The sequence below is a fragment of the Podarcis bocagei genome, assembly GCF_964188305.1.
Source record: "Podarcis bocagei genome assembly, chromosome: 12".
NCBI classification, from domain to species: Eukaryota; Metazoa; Chordata; class Lepidosauria; order Squamata; family Lacertidae; genus Podarcis; species Podarcis bocagei.
Genome location: NC_138137.1, coordinates 37,483,257 through 37,500,665, shown reverse-complemented (window position 1 = coordinate 37,500,665; position 17,409 = coordinate 37,483,257). Strand labels below are relative to the sequence as shown.

Genomic DNA, 17,409 nt, shown 5'->3' with positions numbered 1-17,409 from the left:
TTTCCCTATATTCTTGAAATAAAATAAAATGCGGAAGGAATAATAAAATATTTGATAGGGCATTTACACCAGGATAAATTATATGAAAAGTATATTCAATTTGCTTTCTTAACCCTAGGTCATTAGTCATACATATCATTTATACTCTGAGAATCTATTTTACTTCATCACTCAACACCATGGTTTGTTGGAAAACGTCTTAATGGAAAACAGCTATCCTATCCCTTCCAGGAGAAAGAGAGGTCTTTTTTCACATTCTCTTCCATTAAATTTGCATTAAAGTGACTAGAAGCTGGAGGCACCACTACGAACAGACCTTGCAAGCCCAGTCCACAAAGAGGAATGCCCATTTACTTGCCTAGTCTTGGGACTCCAGTCATTTGCCACACTAAGTGCTGTGCCCACCCCATCCTTCAAAAAGAAAGTTCTGGAGACATGCCACTTGTTAGGTCAATGTCTTAGCTTGCGTTTAGCTTCTTGTATACCTACTGTACCCTGTAGCAGTACCTTGCTTATGTACCATTCTTATTTAAGCATTTAAGTTTTTGATAGTCATCAAACTGGGAGTTCAAGTATTTCACTGAGGGCTGGCACAGTTGTGCACCCAGTTATATCATTGGTGTCTGATTTGACTCATGATTGGGCTTAGAATAAACTACTATAAACTACTGGATAGTAAAGATCGAACCTGGGAACATTCATGTTCTGTTACTGAGCTACTGCTTTCCCACCATACTGGAAAATACTTTATTCTGCCAAATTGGTTACAAATTAAAAGGAGGGAACTGTGATTTTCATCACTAATTTGATACTAGTCATAGCTTATTTTGAAGAGTCATGGGAACTGTGATTTGCTGAATGAAAGTAATGACCAATTTCACAGTGCAATTCATTTTCATATTTATTTATTTTAACATGTATGGCAACTTGAGCTAAGGAGCTCAAGTTGCCATACATGGTTCTTCCATACATGGTAAGCCTAAAACTACACACACCAATCATATACACACTTCCTTGGGAATGTTCCAAGGAACTCATTTGTGCTTAGTAGCCTTAGTAGAAATCCACAGGATTGTACTGCGCAGTTAGCAGACCTCTTCAGGCACTAACAATGTCGGCTAAATTGCCACATGAAGGGAGGCTGCATGATGGGAACAAGCTCATTAGCTCCAGTCCTCTTGTTACCATGCTTGCCACTTGTCATGAGTTGGAATAATAATAATAATAATAATAATAATAATAATAATAATAATAATAATAATAATAATAATAATAATAATATATGTACCCCACCCATCTGACTGGGTTGCCCCGGCCACTCTGGGCAGCATTTAACATATATTTATACATAATAAAACATTAAATATTAAAAAGCTTCCCCGTACAATGCTTTCAGATGTCTTCTAAAGGTCATATATTTACTCATCTCCTTGACATCTCATTCCTTCTTTCCTATCATAAGATCAATGTGATCTTGATTTCTGCAGCAAAAGCAATCAAACAATGTTTGCAATCCAAAGATCCATTATTGCCATCAGCCTACAAGTCATGCCCATGTACAATGTGAGAAGGTTAGAAAGAATATAGTTAGAAGCAAGAGGGAGAACCAACCTAATAGTAATCCAAGGTTCTATAGCAGAAACATCAACCAGGGCCTCTGTGTCTGGATGTGAGTCATTTCAGGAAGCTAAAAAAAGAATGAGGCAGCAGTAAGAGAGCCAAATATATTAATATCTGGGACCGTGGGTGGGGCAGGCTGAGTCTTATGGGAAACATGACAAACTTCATTAGTAAAGACTTTTAAACCCAAGGTTTCTAAATATAAGATTCAAATCTGTAGTAAGCTTGGAACATATTTTCTACTTCATCAAATGACAAATACAGTTCTGAGATTTCAGCTCTTACACCATCACTATAAAGAATTACTGGAAGTTTACATGCATAGAGTTTTGAAAGGAATCCTTCCAAGAAAAGAATGTTTGATGAATGCTTTCCTTATAGCAGAAAGTCCTATTTTGGTTGGAAGTGGGTTTGTTACACAAGAGCTGCAAATCAACTTTAATTCTGCAACCTACATTTGCTGTTACATAATTGAATCCTACCCGAAATTAGCAGTAGTCCAGAAGCATCCAGAGACTTGATCCAGTAGTACAGTGCCATATTTATGAGCTAAGCTATCCAACTGTTGGACGCTGACAGAAAGTCAGTGTGGTGTAGTAATTAATGCAATGATCTTTTGATTTTGAAAGGCCAATGTAAAGTCTTATGAAAGCAGTTAGAGCACTTAAGAAGTTCATTAAAATGGCAATCTTTGAAGAAAGACCTGTACTTAACAGTACTGCAAAATCTCCTAAGGAGAGGAAGAGAGACATAAAATATTAATTAGCCCATAAAAGGCTGGTACTGTTTCACAGTAGTAGCTACAATTAAGATGGACCTTTCTGTGCAAAATGTTGCACCATTTCCATATGTGACATTGAAATCACCTTTTCCTTATATTCTTTATGTGGATGCCTGAACATTTTTTAATGCGAGAATTGGGGGGAAGCAAGTTACGTTCTGGCCAAAGAGGATTTTATATTTGCATAACAGCGCAAACCTAAATGCACTTACTAAGGAGTATGTCCTCTTGTTACTTCTGAGTAAACGTGCATGTAATGTACTATAATTTGTTCTTAAGGGTAAAAGTAAAGGGACCCTTGACCGTTAGGTCCAGTCGCGGATGACTCTGGGGTTGGGGCACTCATCTCACTTTACTGGCCGAGGGAGCTGTCCACAGACAGCTTCTGGGTCAGCTAGCATTACAAAACTGCTTCTGGCAAACCAGAGCAGCACACAGAAACACCGTTTACTTTCCCGCCGGAGCGGTCCCTATTTATCTACTTGCACTTTGACATGCTTTCGAACTGCTAGGTTGGCTGGAGCAGGGACTGAGCAATGGGAGCTCACCCCATCGTGAAGATTCGAACCGCGGACCTTCTGATTGGCAAGCCCTAGGCTCTGTGGTTTAGACCACAGCGCCACCCACATCCCAGTTTGTTCTTAAATAACTACATAGGGATCTAAGTTCCTAGTGTTCCAGCCTGGCTCGCTGACAAAAGTTAATGTGCGTGCTTTCCCTCTGAATTCCCAATCTTTCTCACTTGGAAATATGATGCAGAATCATATTACTACATCCCACATGATCTACAGGTCCTTGTTAAGAAGTGATTCATGTTGGGAATTAGAAGCTTAGGACCCAGTTCTGAACTCTTGGGTCACTTCTAGATGACCTGTTTATTGAGCTTTTGTTTATGGAGAGATTAGATAATGTTGACTATTGAGCATTCATTCTGATTTGTTAGCAGGGAGCTTAGCTAATGCTTCAAAGCAAGTGCAATCTCAAGCTTTCCAGTACATTTTCCTGTCACTTTCTTTTTTGCAAAAAAGTCCTATTTGGGGGCTGGGGCAGGTTTGTTGAGGTTGACCTAATCAACTATAAATGTGCGGTCTAAATTTAAAACTTAAAAATAGCCATTGTTTGGAAGCACCCTTAGAAGTTGTAGCTATGTATGCTCTGTCAACCTTAAACTGGGCCATAGCATTGCTCTTCAGCTACTAGAAATGCAGAAGTTGGAAGCCTTTCCTGTCAAAACTGCAAAAAAAGCAAAAAAATCACATATCTATTTCTTTGATGCAGAGAGAGATGATGAGATAAAGGAGGACACTTTCTTAGAATTATCCCCAATGCAGGCACAATTAGATTGAAGCAAATTACTGTTCTGTTACCTAATATATGTTTTATGTTATTAGAGTATGATGATTGAACAGCACAGAAACAGCCAAAGATGGATTAAGATAATAGCATGGAAACTAGCCCTGAAGAAAAGACAGCATTATGCCATCCCTGAAATGGATAGCAAGTCCTATATGCCAGGGAACTGCTAAGGATCATACCAGAGCATTTAGGGGTCATGTTTTGAAATTTCCTAGATTAAAGGAAACTGAAATGTATCATTACGAGATGCAGTTATATACCTATTTGTTTCCATCTGGGCTAAATGAAGTTAGACATAGGGATGGGTGAATCTGTCAATTTCAGTTTCTTATTTTTCCAGTCTTAATTTCTCCAAATTTCCACATCAGTTTATGATTTTAAAAAATATATCCTTTTGAAAATTCATCAGGTTCTTTGTGTAAATTTCTCCCAATGTACACATTGTTACAATGTAGTTTTCCCTAATATAATTCATTTTTGTATATTATATTCAGTAATATGTGTACATTTTGGTACACATTACTTGGCTGAAGAACTGAATTGCAAAATTCAGAGAATTACTAAAGGATGGTTCTGTTTTGGTTCACATAGTGTTTTTGAAAGTATGAAAGTATGAATTAGATCCCTTTAAGTGGGAACTGAATCAAATTTCTCTTCCATCTCTAGTTACACATTAATTCAACCTGCTCCATTAGTTCAAAGGCTTTCAGAGTAGCTCAGAATTTTAAAATGACTCTAAGAAAACATAAAGCACAATAAATAGGTAAAACAAGTTGCAGTGGTACAATCAATAGAAATACATACACCTCTATGGATAAAAATACTGAAATATGACGTGTATTTGGCTCCTTCTGCAAGGTTTAAGGTATTACATGTCAGAGATATGTTGTGTGTGTGGCAGGGGGAGGTTCTCTTAACCCAAATTTTAAGCATCCCACATTAAGATTGCAATCTGATCCATGCATACATTTGTGCTGTAAGATGGCAATCCTGAATCGCTAGGATTCATTTTTACTTCTGAGTAAAAATATAGCTTTGATTCCTGGATCAAAATTTTGTAATGAAAATTGAGAGTTGTGAAATTAAATTATTTTTTATTTTGAAATGGTCAAAATTTAACTCCTTAAGGTTCCAAAAAAAAAGCTTATGGCATCAAGACATTGCAGGATGGGATGAAAAACAGCAGTTGGTTTTTTTAAGTGGCAAAAATATTGGTGGGCAGATATGTTCTATAAGCCATGGTTAGCCACCCCTAATACCCATAATTTAAGGGAAAATGTCATTTTATAGCCATGATGGGTAGCATAGAATGTGATTATGTAGTATGGAAAGAGAACTGAACCCCTGGATTGTTAAATCCAGTCAAAGGTGACTATGGGGTTGGGGTCTCATCTTGCTTTCAGGTCGAGGGAGCTGACGTTTGTCCACAGACAGCTTTCCTGGTCATGTGGCCAGCATGACTAAACCGCTTCTAGTGCAGCAGAACACCGTGATAGAAACCAGAGCAAACGGAAATGCTGTTTACCTTCCCACCGCATTGGTACCTATTTATCTACTTGCACTGGCGTGCTTTCAAACTGCTAACCCCAGAACCCCAAACCACATAAATCACTGGCCCCCTCTCCTGAATCAGCCTCCAGTTCCCCTGCCTTCGTCACACTCTCATCAGAGCCCTGCCAGTCCTTGACAGCAATAGTTTGGTTGATCATGGGCTTGTCCACATAGTTACATGTGTATTTGAAACTGCTTGTGTCTCCATCTAATTAGCAGCATTCATATCAGGCTGGTGGGTGGGCAGGTGGGTATCCAAGGCTTGCGAAGGAACAGCAGCCCAGTCCAGGCAGTTGGGTAGCCCAGGCTACCAAGTGGAGGTTTTACCATATCTAAGGGGAGGGGAGAGGTGGTAGTTTTGACAAGGTTTAAAGGAAGGAAGGTAGCTTTGAAGAAGGAGTACATGGATGGGGATGTCTTTGTCAAGGAGTAAGGATATTGGGGATGCCTGTGGCAAGGTATGAAGGAAGGCGTGGGTGGCTTTGGTGAGAAGGTTAAGTGGAGTTGACAAATAAAGCAAGCACGGATGCAGCCCCCAGTTCTTGATAAAGTTTTACACATATTAATATATTAATGGAAGTTTATTTTACTAAATTTGTTTGAAATCATTAGGGTTGCAATTGTGTACACAAAAGCTTGGGATTAAGCCCCACTGAAGTCAGAAGGACTTACTTCCATGTAGACCAGGCTTCCTCAACCTCAGCCCTCCAGATGTTTTGAGACTACAGTTCCCATCATCCCTGACCAATGGTTCTGCTAGCTAGGGATCATGAGAGTTGTAGGCCAAAAACATCTGGAGGGCCGAGGTTGAGGAAGCCTGATGCAGATATACATATACTAATTGCACTGTAGGCCAATTTGGTTTGTGATTTTTGTCCTTTTTTAAAAAAAATGCTTTTTATTAAATTTTCCACAAACAAAAAAAGAGAGAGAAAAAGATAAAAATAAATATAACATTTTTTTACAATCATCATTTTGAATCCACTTATTTACATTGCACATATTCACGCCCTGACCTCCTTCCTTCCCTGCTTCGGTTTTCTTAATACATATCTTCTCTTGCAGGTTCTTATTCCCCTTCTATACACATCACAGGATTCATGTTAACCCTGCTACAGTTTTTAATCTTCTACAGTTAACTTTTATGTACGCAACAAATTTACCCCATTCTTCTTCAAACTTTGTCCCTTTTTGATCTCGGATTTTATAGGTCATTTTAGCCAATTCTATATATAATTTGTGATCATTGTCCTGATGGCGTGCTTTAGAAGATTTGGCAGAGAGAAATCATTTTTCTTTGTACATTTTCCTTTTGGTGTATTTCCAATTGTTGAAGATAAAACTATGTTCTAGTTCATCATCAACAATCCATTTAATACATGGGGCAGGTTTTATCTCTTGCTCCTCCTTGCCTCTAAGGAATATACTTGCATTGTTACATTGCAGAATTCTTGGAGGCAGTCGCTAATTACAGGAAATGTTTTAATGTCAACATATTCTGATTCTATATTTAAAAAATTAAGGGCAATGTTTAAAAATAACTTAAGGGAATTGCAATCCTTAAACATCCTGGATGAGTTAGGTAATAAATGTTAAGTATGGGTTGTAGTGACTGATGTACCTACATTTTGTCTTAACTTGTGGTGATGTTACCAGCAATACATAGAGATAGAATTGCTATTTCAAATGCTTAATGACAAGTAATACTCTTATAATCCAGAGAACCAGGAGTGAATTTGTATCAGTGTGGTTCAATGAACTCTTGTTGAACTGGTAGTGGAAGATGTGGCCTACAATGCAGCAGCATGATAAACTGAAGATTGCATTACTATGTAAGAAAAATGATAAATATAGGTAGTGTGATATAAACAAGTGAGGCATAACAAGTGGGAAGCTCACATGTACCCCTCACATGTTTTGAAACAATGGGATAGCCTCACGCACCATGTCTACACTTCCTGCCACCTATAGCAGCAATGCTTCCCTGTCATGCAATTATTTGGATGGCATAGAGAAAGGCTTTCCACCCATGCTGATTTATGTGGAGAGTTTCTCCACATGGGGAGGGACTCTGGCTCAATTAATGGTGGAGGTAGGACTATTCCACATTTCTGTATAGTTCTTTTCACATCCATTTATTTCATATATTTGTATACTGCTTAATACTTAAAATCATCTCTAAATAGTTTAGAAAACAAAAAAATACAACATAACAATGAAACTGAGAAATAAAAATACAATATTAAACAAAAGTGTGATACAATGTAATAAAGCAATAACATCCCAAAAACAAAAACCTACCAGCATATTTTGAAACATCTTTAAAGTCTCTCTTGAGTCTCCCTCTTACCTGACTTACAAAGTACTCAAATTCTGCCTTGCATCTAGACAAGTCATAAAATACTGAAGTTTAGTGCATGTGTAGAATGTTTTTATTTGGGGAAGGAATCAGCAGTTTTAATGTGCAAGAACTGAAACTTAAGGAAATACAAATATTACCTGTGGAATAAGATGTAGTAGGACATCTCCAGAAAGAATTCCTACAGCTAACCCCACAAATAGCTGTAAAATGAGGGTGTAACATTCTTGACAGGAATTAAATAGAATGAGAGTTGTGCCAAACATAGATCCAATTGTCATAAGTAAAATTGCAAGAGTGCTATAGCCATATTCTATAGAAGAAAAGATGAAAGCAATGCTAAAAATAATTCTTGCATTTCTGTTGTTAAATTAACTTGAAAGCTCAGATTTTTAAATCCAATTGTCAAATAAAAAAGGGGCAAAGAAGCACTTCATAAAGTGAAAGTAAGTTCCATGAATTTCAACAGCATTTCCATTAAATAGGATTTTTGCCTGACCCAGGGTACAAACCATAGGTCAGAGCTCATATATGCTGGAAGGATTAGGCAAAACTGTGATGTAAGGCAGATGAAACAAAGCGCAGCGCAGCGCAGCACAGCACAGCACAGCACAGCACAGCAAAGCAAAGCAAAGCAAAGCAAAGCAAAGCAAAGCAAGGCAAAGCAGAGAGGCTGAACAAATGAGCAGGTCATCTTGTCGTAGGCAAAGTAAAATTGGGAAAACAGGATCAAGTGAATCTGAAGGTTATATGTTAGCTATGCCTAATGTAAGATAATACACTAAACCATTGGAGGCAAATGTAATGCTTGAATATATGTGCGTCTTACAAGTAGAGAAAAGGTGATAGAACCAGTACTTTTGTTATCTTGATGCTCATTCAAAACATTAAAAAATAGTATATGCAATCATTGTTCTGTTAAATAGTGAGAAATGAGACAAGGTGGAGAATGGATTAAAAGTCATATCACTTTTTTATTCCTGAAAAATAACATATTGTATCAAAATAAATAAATAAAAATTTAAAAATTGTCCAGTAGCACCTTAGAGACCAACTAAGTTTGTTCTGGGTATAAGTTTTCATGCGCATGCACACTTCTTCAGATACCTGACTTTTCATGCAAACTTAGTTGGTCTCTAATGGCTTTTATTTTATCAACTATTTTCTTGAAAATTGATGGTCTAATTGTATGGCATTTTATCTGAAGGAAGAAAATTTTGTTTCTTAAATTAATTAGCAGTAGCAAAAACTGCTACCATCTGTTACTAGTGACAAATAATGTTTTTTATGTAAGTGTGAAAAACAGAAGATAAAATTTAGTAACAGCATGAAATATATCACTCTTAGCAATTACTTTCTCAAAGGAAGATGCTCATGTCATTAATGAGGCAATTAAGAGAAACAAGAATAAAGTGTGTTTAGAAAAAATGGCTCTCTCTAAAGATGCTTTCAGAATTACTAGTCAACCTAGAAACCATGTAAATCTTGTTTTTTTGTCTTGTTCCTGCCAATTTAATCCTATAGATAAGCCAGTTTGATTTCACCCTGACTACAGTTTACCTGATTTGAGGGTATGATTCTATGAGGGTTAAACTATAGTACAGAGAGGAGGCTCTCCAGATAATAGGCTCCAATTCTCATCAGCCCCAGCCAAAGATATCAAAGCAAAGATATATTTGGAAATCTGCCTGTTATATGGAGTTCATTAATACTATTTGAAGAATGGAAAATACATTGCATAAAGAATTATGGTGAAGGTAAACGTGTTTTAGTCAGGCAGATTCCATGCAGGGCCAACCTCAGAATGGCAGCACCCCGCTGGGGAATGGTACTTTCATCAGCACCACTGATGTTCAGAAAAGCAGCTTTCCTTTCCAGAACACTTATGTGTACACACTGAAAACTGAAGAAAATTGGATGAATATTTTTTATGTATTATTTATCAAGAGATTCCTTTACCACCATTCACCAAAATGGTCATAGGATGTTAAAAAGAAGTAAATATACAAACATACGGTAACATTTAATTAACTTGATCACACTGTAGTACAAATAATGATATTCAAAAGACACATGAGAGCATTTTCATAGATGGGGCTTAAAGTTGTCTCCTGACTGAGAGTATTTTGCAAGAAGCATTCAAGTTGAACAATTAAAATGGATTAAAGTGCTGTGCTGCCCTAGCACAACAAATCCAGTTGTGTTTTTTAAAAAACAAAAACAAAAACCAGACTTATTGCTGTTAGCAAAATGACAAGGAAATGCACTTAGAAGTGTGGGGTGAATGAATGATTAGTGGAAAGGTATATAAACACCATTCAAGGAAATCAGGATGAATGCTTAATAAAGACCAGATAGTATAATTTCTACGTAAGCTTTGTGCAAGAAAACAAAAATGAATGCGCAATAAATGGGTCATCTGTGGGAGTATCGGTCTACAATGCAAAAGTACAAACTATATTTGTTAGAAGTAGTGATGAACACAGAGTTTAGAATTCTTGCAGGTACAAATGAGTGTGGCCTCTCTACTGTTGCAACTATCTGTTGCCCTTTCAGGTTGGCAACAATGAGAAAGCTTGCTAGCTGCTGCAACATCCATTAAATAGTATCATTGTGGGCACCCAGACATTGGGGAAACTACATTTTTCTGGTGTTGTGGGGAGAATGAGACTTGTGGCTGTTGTTCAACAGCAACATATATTAATTTTAACAGCCAGTTTAATAATCCTGCTTCTTGTTTTGTGATGATCACATGCAGTCTAAAGGAACCTGCAAATTGGCCTTTAAATTGAATGTTTAATCAAGGAGAATGGGATGTTCTCCATTATATAAAAGAATGTTATTTTACTCACTTTAGATACTGAGCAATTCACAAACCTTTTAGCAGTCAGATATAAAACAGATTAACTAGCAGAGGGTTGATCCATAGAACTCCAGCCTCAGGAAAATATATTTTGAATACATTTCCAACTACAGTACAGTGGTACCTCAGGTTACATACACTTCAGGTTACATACGCTTCAGGTTACAGACTCCGCTAACCCAGAAATAGTACTTCAGGTTAAGAACTTTGCTTCAGGATAAGAACAGAAATCGTGCTCCAGTGGTGCGGTGGCAGCAGGAGGCCCCATTAGCTAAAGTGGTGCTTCAGGTTAAGAACAGTTTCAGGTTAAAAACGGACCTGCGGAACAAATTAAGTACTTAACCCGAGGTACCACTGTATTGCTGTAGCAATTTTGCCTCATCCTGACAGACATAAAATGGATGAGGTTCTTCAGGAAAAGAATGCAAGGTTTGGCCAGCATTCTAAATTTCCAGTTCATGCCCACTTTTGCCTCTGCTTTTCATCTACAGTACATACAGTTGAAAAGCTCATTGATAAAGCTGATAAGCAAATTACATTTTCTATGAACTTTATTGCTTTGTGTTGATTTCATGTTTCACAATATCCTTGAAGTTTGGGCAGCACTGCCTACTCAAATGTATTTAGTGATTTTAATTAATAAAAAGTGATGGTGTTAAAAAAAAGGGGGGTAATACCCTTTGTAGCTGCCATTGTACTTTGGGCATGAGTGCGTACCAGCTAGCTACAGTACAAGAATCTGCTCATCATTTTACCTGTGCATTCCTTCAATTTACTTTTACCTGGTATTCAGATATTTTTAAATGTTTCCTTATTGCTTCCACTACATCTTCAGTTTCATTCCAAGAGAAAAGTCTTCATTGCTTCTTCAGTTGACCATACTAGTTAGGTAAAATTTATAATCCTGGTTCCTCTGACTAAACATTGATGGACAGATATCTCTTTGATGCGTAATATAATAAAGAAAAAATTTCTGGAAGACTTCTTCACTAAAATAGCTTTCTAAATCTCCTCCAGCAACTAATATCAAAGTGTCTGGTTCAAGGCACTGTGAATAAGAAAAAAACCCACATAAAATTTAAAACATGGCTCAGCAGCAAATCGCAATTAATATTAGAAAGGGTACACATTACTGCCTCAGGTCTTGAATGTTACCCGCAAGTTTGGCTGCAAAACAAGCAGGCGAGTCTGGATGAGCCAACAGAGGTATACTCCAAAAGAAAGACTCCAAGTTTTCTAATTTGTTAGCACACTCTTCATCAGTGGTTGCTGTCCATTGGGACTTATAAGAGCTGAGGGCAAGGAGACCAACAGTAGGTGGAGCCAAAGTCAATGACTACCGGTAATTCTAGTTTTGTCACCATCATGCTCCCTGCTGAGTTCTACAGGGGCAAAGCTGAGGCTGAGGAAGATGGCAGCAACTAATCATAAATAAGAAGGCAGGTTGGCTGAGAGCAGAACTACGTTGCTGGAGCAGGTTGTAGGGCTGCCATATGTCCAGATTTTTCCAGACATTATACCATACTCAAAATGCATTTAGCAGTTTGGAGAGGTTCTGTAAACAGAAGCAATTTGTTCAAGCACCTCTTAAAGTTTATCTCTGTTTGTTGGGCTGAAAACTGGTGCTGACCTCCTTCCTTTCCTCTCCTTAGACTTCACCCCAGTAACTTGTACCTGCTTTTTTCACCACAGCTACCACTTCCTGGCTACTACCATTTTAGGAGCCATGGTGTTAGGTTATGATGCAGGGTTCTGGAAGTGGCATCAGTAGTGAGGTAGAAAAACTGTGTGATGAGGTCTTTCTTTATTGTTGCATTTTGGGAGTTCATATCTAATGCTTAAGCAGCAGCAGAAGAATTTGCTGAAAGCTATCTGGTAAACTTTATCCCTGTGTTGGAATTTGAACCTGTGTTTCCCACCTGCTCCTCAGCCACACCCAGTCGTGCCCCCTTGAATAAAATAGGAGGGGTAAGCCCCACCCTGCATAATCAATCACATGATGTGGCACATGCACCCTATTTGAATGGCAATACCCATCAACTTTGGGGGGGACCCAGGCCCCTCAAATATTTTATTGGGGGAGCGAAGACCCCTTGGCCCCTAGGAGTTGGCTTCTATGGCCACACCCCTTACCATGTCTAAATGCTCTATACCAGCAGTGGGGAACCTTAGTTCTGGGGACCAAATGCAGCCCTTCAGAACTCTGGCCCTTGGGACTCTCCTTAGATCATGCCCCTTCTCAGCCACATATTTAATGCCCCCTTGCTCTAAACACTGTCTTACATTGGTTTTTAAAAAGTTTTTAAAAGGTGTTATACCCTCCAAAATCTGACAGACAGAAAGGACATGCTTGTAATAGGCAGTATACTCTAAGGGCACAACTAGATGAGATCCCATTCATCCAAATACCATTTATTTGAATGACATTCTAAAATACTGTTAATCTGAATCACTGGCACATTGCCAACATTTGAACTTGATGCTTGCAGGAAATGGCAAATGGATCTAAGATAATTTTGGTTATATATTTAGCTCTGCAAAATAAAATAGCTTAGGAAGTTCCAGAGAACCATTTTAGTGTTTGTGAATCCCTTTCTAGTGTCTGTGTAAGTGTTACAGTTGAAGCAGAAAAAACTAAATGGTAACAAATAAATGTACACATGTACCTGAAGAACATAGTACATCTGTTGAAAACAACATATAAAATGAATAAATATATAAATAGCAACACAATCCTTCTTTGCTGGGATGAGAAGTGAATCACATGAAAATGCTGTGCTTACTAAGTTATCCATACAATTTTCCATTTACCACTTGACTCACTGACCAGATTACAGTACTCTTGCACCCCCCCAGTCCTTTGTGGACATAAAGTTCTCTCCAGTATTTTCTTGATAATTTCTCCTCTTTGGTTCTGGTGGTGTTCACTATAGTTGTTAACTGACATGATACCTAAATCAACTTTCAGGTACCTGTGGTGAGAGGCAGAGCTGTTGTCTTCCTTCAGTTCTTTATCAGGATGCATTCCTTCAGTATTTGGTCCAAATATAAAAGTCAAAGATGCTATCCAAAGAATGAGACAGGTAGTCAGGAAACATATTTCCTCCCATAGTTTGTGTTTGCGTTGGTGGTGTTGAATTCTGGTTTGCAGTTCACAGCTTTAAACTTGAAACCTGAAGAATTTATATAATAAAGGGGGGAACCCTCAATTAGAGTGGCTGCAATATGTTTGGAAGGATTTATATGGTTGGCTAAGCTGATTTGCAGCGACAAGCTGTTTCTGAACAATGTGGGGGTCTGCAGGGAAACAGCAGGAAGCTAAGTCGACTGTGGGTAGAATGGTTCAGTAGCATTACAAAGTAAAAGGGTGACTCAAATGGATCATTCCTCTCCCCCATCCCCAACAACAATAATAAAATCCTTTCTTGCTCCATTCTTCATTAACCAATTTGATAATGGTAGGCTTCTGTGATAAGTTTATGAAAAGGTTTTATGTTTCCCTTTCACTGCATAATGTCAGGAGGACTAGGAAAATTCGATGAAGAGTGCATATTAGTATAAGAGCTCTGCAAGTGTACATACGTACCAGTTTCCAGTCACTTCCAGTCACAACAAAGAGCTTAAACCTATGAGCCTCTGAACTAATAGAAAACAGCAGGTTCTATTTTACCTGTGTTGAAGCATCTCTGCTTTGGTCTACATTTATGGAAGAATGAGGTGGTATTCTGCACTACACAGCTTCAAACTGTAGGTGTGTATTCTGGATTTGAATGTTTCTAAATGAGAGAAGGTGAAGAACACTATTCCAGCACTTTGTTGTGCTTGTTTCTATTCACAAAGGCATAGGACTGTATTAAAAATGTGATCACCCACCCACAGACTGAGTGGTACAGTCCAGAACACCACCTCATCATAACTTCTCAGTCACTGCAGTTCTAGTGCTCTGCCCTTCCCACAAACACACACAATACTGCAACATCCAGTTTCTTTATGTATTACATTTATGTCTTTCCTTCAAGGAGCTCAAGGCAGCATACATGAAATTGCATCCCAGTTTATCTTCACAACTATCCTTAGCTTAGGCTGTGAGAAAGTTATATGCCCTAGATCATCCAATGAGCTTCATGACCGAGTGGGGATTTGAATTTGATTCTCCTTGTCATACACACTGTCAGGGGCTGGACTGAGGTGGAATGGTGGGAACCGTGCCCCCCATTCCAGCACCTTCCCGAGAAGAGGAGGATAGTATTGATTTAGAACAGTGGTTTGCAGAAGGTTCAGAGGCTACAGAGGGGAGAAGCTGGGAAATATTGGGGAATAGCAGGAGGAAGAAGCACCAGGGGAGAGACAGCTAACAGACTCTCTGTCTCTTGAAAGCATTCCTGACCCCTACTCTCCCAGAACAAGGTGTGCCTTTAGGGTGGTAGAACAGAAAACTCAAAGGCAGAAAGCACAGGTCAGTCAGCGCAGGGGTGACGTAGAATAGGGGAAACTGATGTGGTGGAACTTTACTTGGAGCAATGCCATTTACTAAGAGAGACCGCATTCCTTAGTCTCTCTCTTTGAATATTGAATAAACTACCTTGTAAGAACTCTTTTTGTTTTTCCACTTCTTGGCATCCCACCGTAAAAGGGATAGGATTCCCTGAAGCCTTGACACTAACCATTACAACACACACTGGATTCACATTGGACTTAAGATTATCTTTATTGGCCTCAGAACCAAAGACAAAGTGAAGACAGTTGTCATGTTGTTTTCATCAAAATAGAACCTGTACAAACACTTGTACAACACTTATTTAAGATAGTATGTCATTGCACATTTGTAGAACGTCATTGCCTCCTCATTTTTTAAAAAAAATCAGTTAGTCTCTACACATCTATAGACAGAAGATGAGTTTCCATGTAAGAGGACCAACAAGTATGATTTTCAGACGAGGTTGACTCCACACTTCTTGTTTAGCAGTTAAGCCATAGAGCATGACATCATTTTTAAAATTCATTTATTGTTTGTACCTACACACCCACTACCAAAAACAGACACAAATACTTTTAAAATGTGAGGAAACACCTGCTTCTAGTTGCATGCAGTTTTCCTCCCTGCAGAAAAAAACCCCCACACCAGTGAACTTTTCATTATCCAAAACCATTCTTTCTCTAAATTTAAAGAACAAAGAATTCTGTGGCACCTAACAGACTAAGAAATTTATTAAGACGTAAGCTTTTAAGGGCCACAATCCATTTCATCAGATGCCTGAAATGTAATCCTGAATTAGCAAGCTTGCATACACATGGTGGTGGTAGTGAAGAATGTAAAACAGTGAGATTAGAGGGAAATGAAATGTAAAGAGAGAGAAAAAAGCAAACTAACATCACATTTTGCTTAAAGTTATTAATGTTCTCATCATGAACCTGAAAAGAACCCTGCAAATATGTAATTTTATCAAAACATGCTTAGATATGTATGAAGATTCGCTTGTGCCCATGCCAGGAAACTCCTATAGACATACAAATTATTCTATATCTAATTCCAGATACTGCAAAGGACATCACTTTTTTCTGGGAGGACGTAGGGGGAAGTATACCCCTAAACATTTTGTGAATCTAAGTTTGGCCTCATTGAGGGGCAGTATTTAAGGATGAGTAGGAAAATGACAGTACCCCTAAACATTTTTTTAGGGGGGGAAAGCACTGGCAAATGACATCGCTCATAAAATGTCCTTCATCCCAATACAATATACCTTCTGTATCAAAAGACAAACTTTTGCTTTGAAATAGGAAGTTTGGCCTACTGTAGCCAATAATAATAATAATAACAATTTATTATTTATACCCTGCCCATGTGGCTGGGTTTCCCCAGCCACTCTAGGTGGCTTCCAACAAAAAATTAAAATACAGTGGTCTGTTAAACATTAAAAGCGTCCCTAAACAAACACAGCAATGTATGCATACATCCCTTTACTGAAAGCATCCTCCATAGAGCATTCATGCCTGTTATACACAACATCAGACCCGATTTACTGTAAAAGAATGTAGGTTTCATTGCGAAATAAAGCAGTGCTAAGAAGCTATAAAAGTAGAAGCAGCTAATAATGCCTGCCAAAACAGTGCCTGGCGTACAGTCAGATGGGAAATTAACAACTGTGTGGATGTTGAAGAAGGGCTTTTGATGATTAAAAATAGTTTTAGTTTTAGGGTGGCACCGGGAAAGGATTTAAAACTGAAAAAATGTTAGAAGGAAACCCCCATCTTGAATTTTCTCCTCTTACCTTTGCTCTGGGGGATAAAAGGGAGGACTGTGTATCTTTAGCTTTGTGGCCTTTTGAATCCCTCAAAGTATTAAGCTGCTGGGAAGCCCAGTGTTTTTTAAATTCCTTGGCTCTGCTCTGCAAGCCAGAGAGGATTAGTTTATTCCTGCTTTGAAAAGTTTCTGGTTGCTATGGAGAGAGTTGTACTTAAGGTAACAAGGGAGGTGGATAGACATTTTGTACAAGTTCTTCCTGGCAGGTTTCAGAAAGTACATTGTAAAATATAGCTAACTATTTTAAGTGTATATCTTATGCAACTATATCCTAGTTAGATACATATCTGAATAACAATTTATCCATTAAAAATTATAAAGTAATCAAGAAGCACTTCTATCTTTTAAATGATATTTTCCTGCAAAAGAAAAAAAAAGTATTGAAAATGTAAATGCTTTCTATTTCATTCACAGAATATCTAGATTCCAGGCCCTCCTCCACTCCTTAAAGTAAGAATAACTTAAGAAAGAAACCTCTATATCCATTTTTATTATTTTGGCTCCTTCCAGGCAACCCATTTACCGGTAGCAAACATTCATCCTGATTTGTTTGCAGGGAGAGTAGATGACATTGGCTA

At 38.1% G+C, this 17,409-nt stretch overlaps 1 protein-coding gene across 1 annotated transcript; it reads right to left on the bottom strand.

The window, feature by feature from the left end:
* Nucleotides 1-1,455: 1,455 nt before the first annotated feature.
* On the bottom strand, nucleotides 1,456-17,178 carry SLC39A12 (solute carrier family 39 member 12; the record flags this gene model as incomplete). Its single annotated transcript, XM_081163374.1, is given in 10 exon segments — nucleotides 1,456-1,481; nucleotides 1,612-1,630; nucleotides 1,634-1,687; nucleotides 2,184-2,360; nucleotides 7,808-8,027; nucleotides 8,780-8,868; nucleotides 11,313-11,385; nucleotides 11,664-11,822; nucleotides 13,314-13,703; nucleotides 16,800-17,178. Coding segments are annotated over 9 exon segments (1,059 nt in total). The 5' UTR covers nucleotides 13,556-13,703; nucleotides 16,800-17,178.
* Between the last annotated feature and the right edge of the window lie 231 nt (nucleotides 17,179-17,409).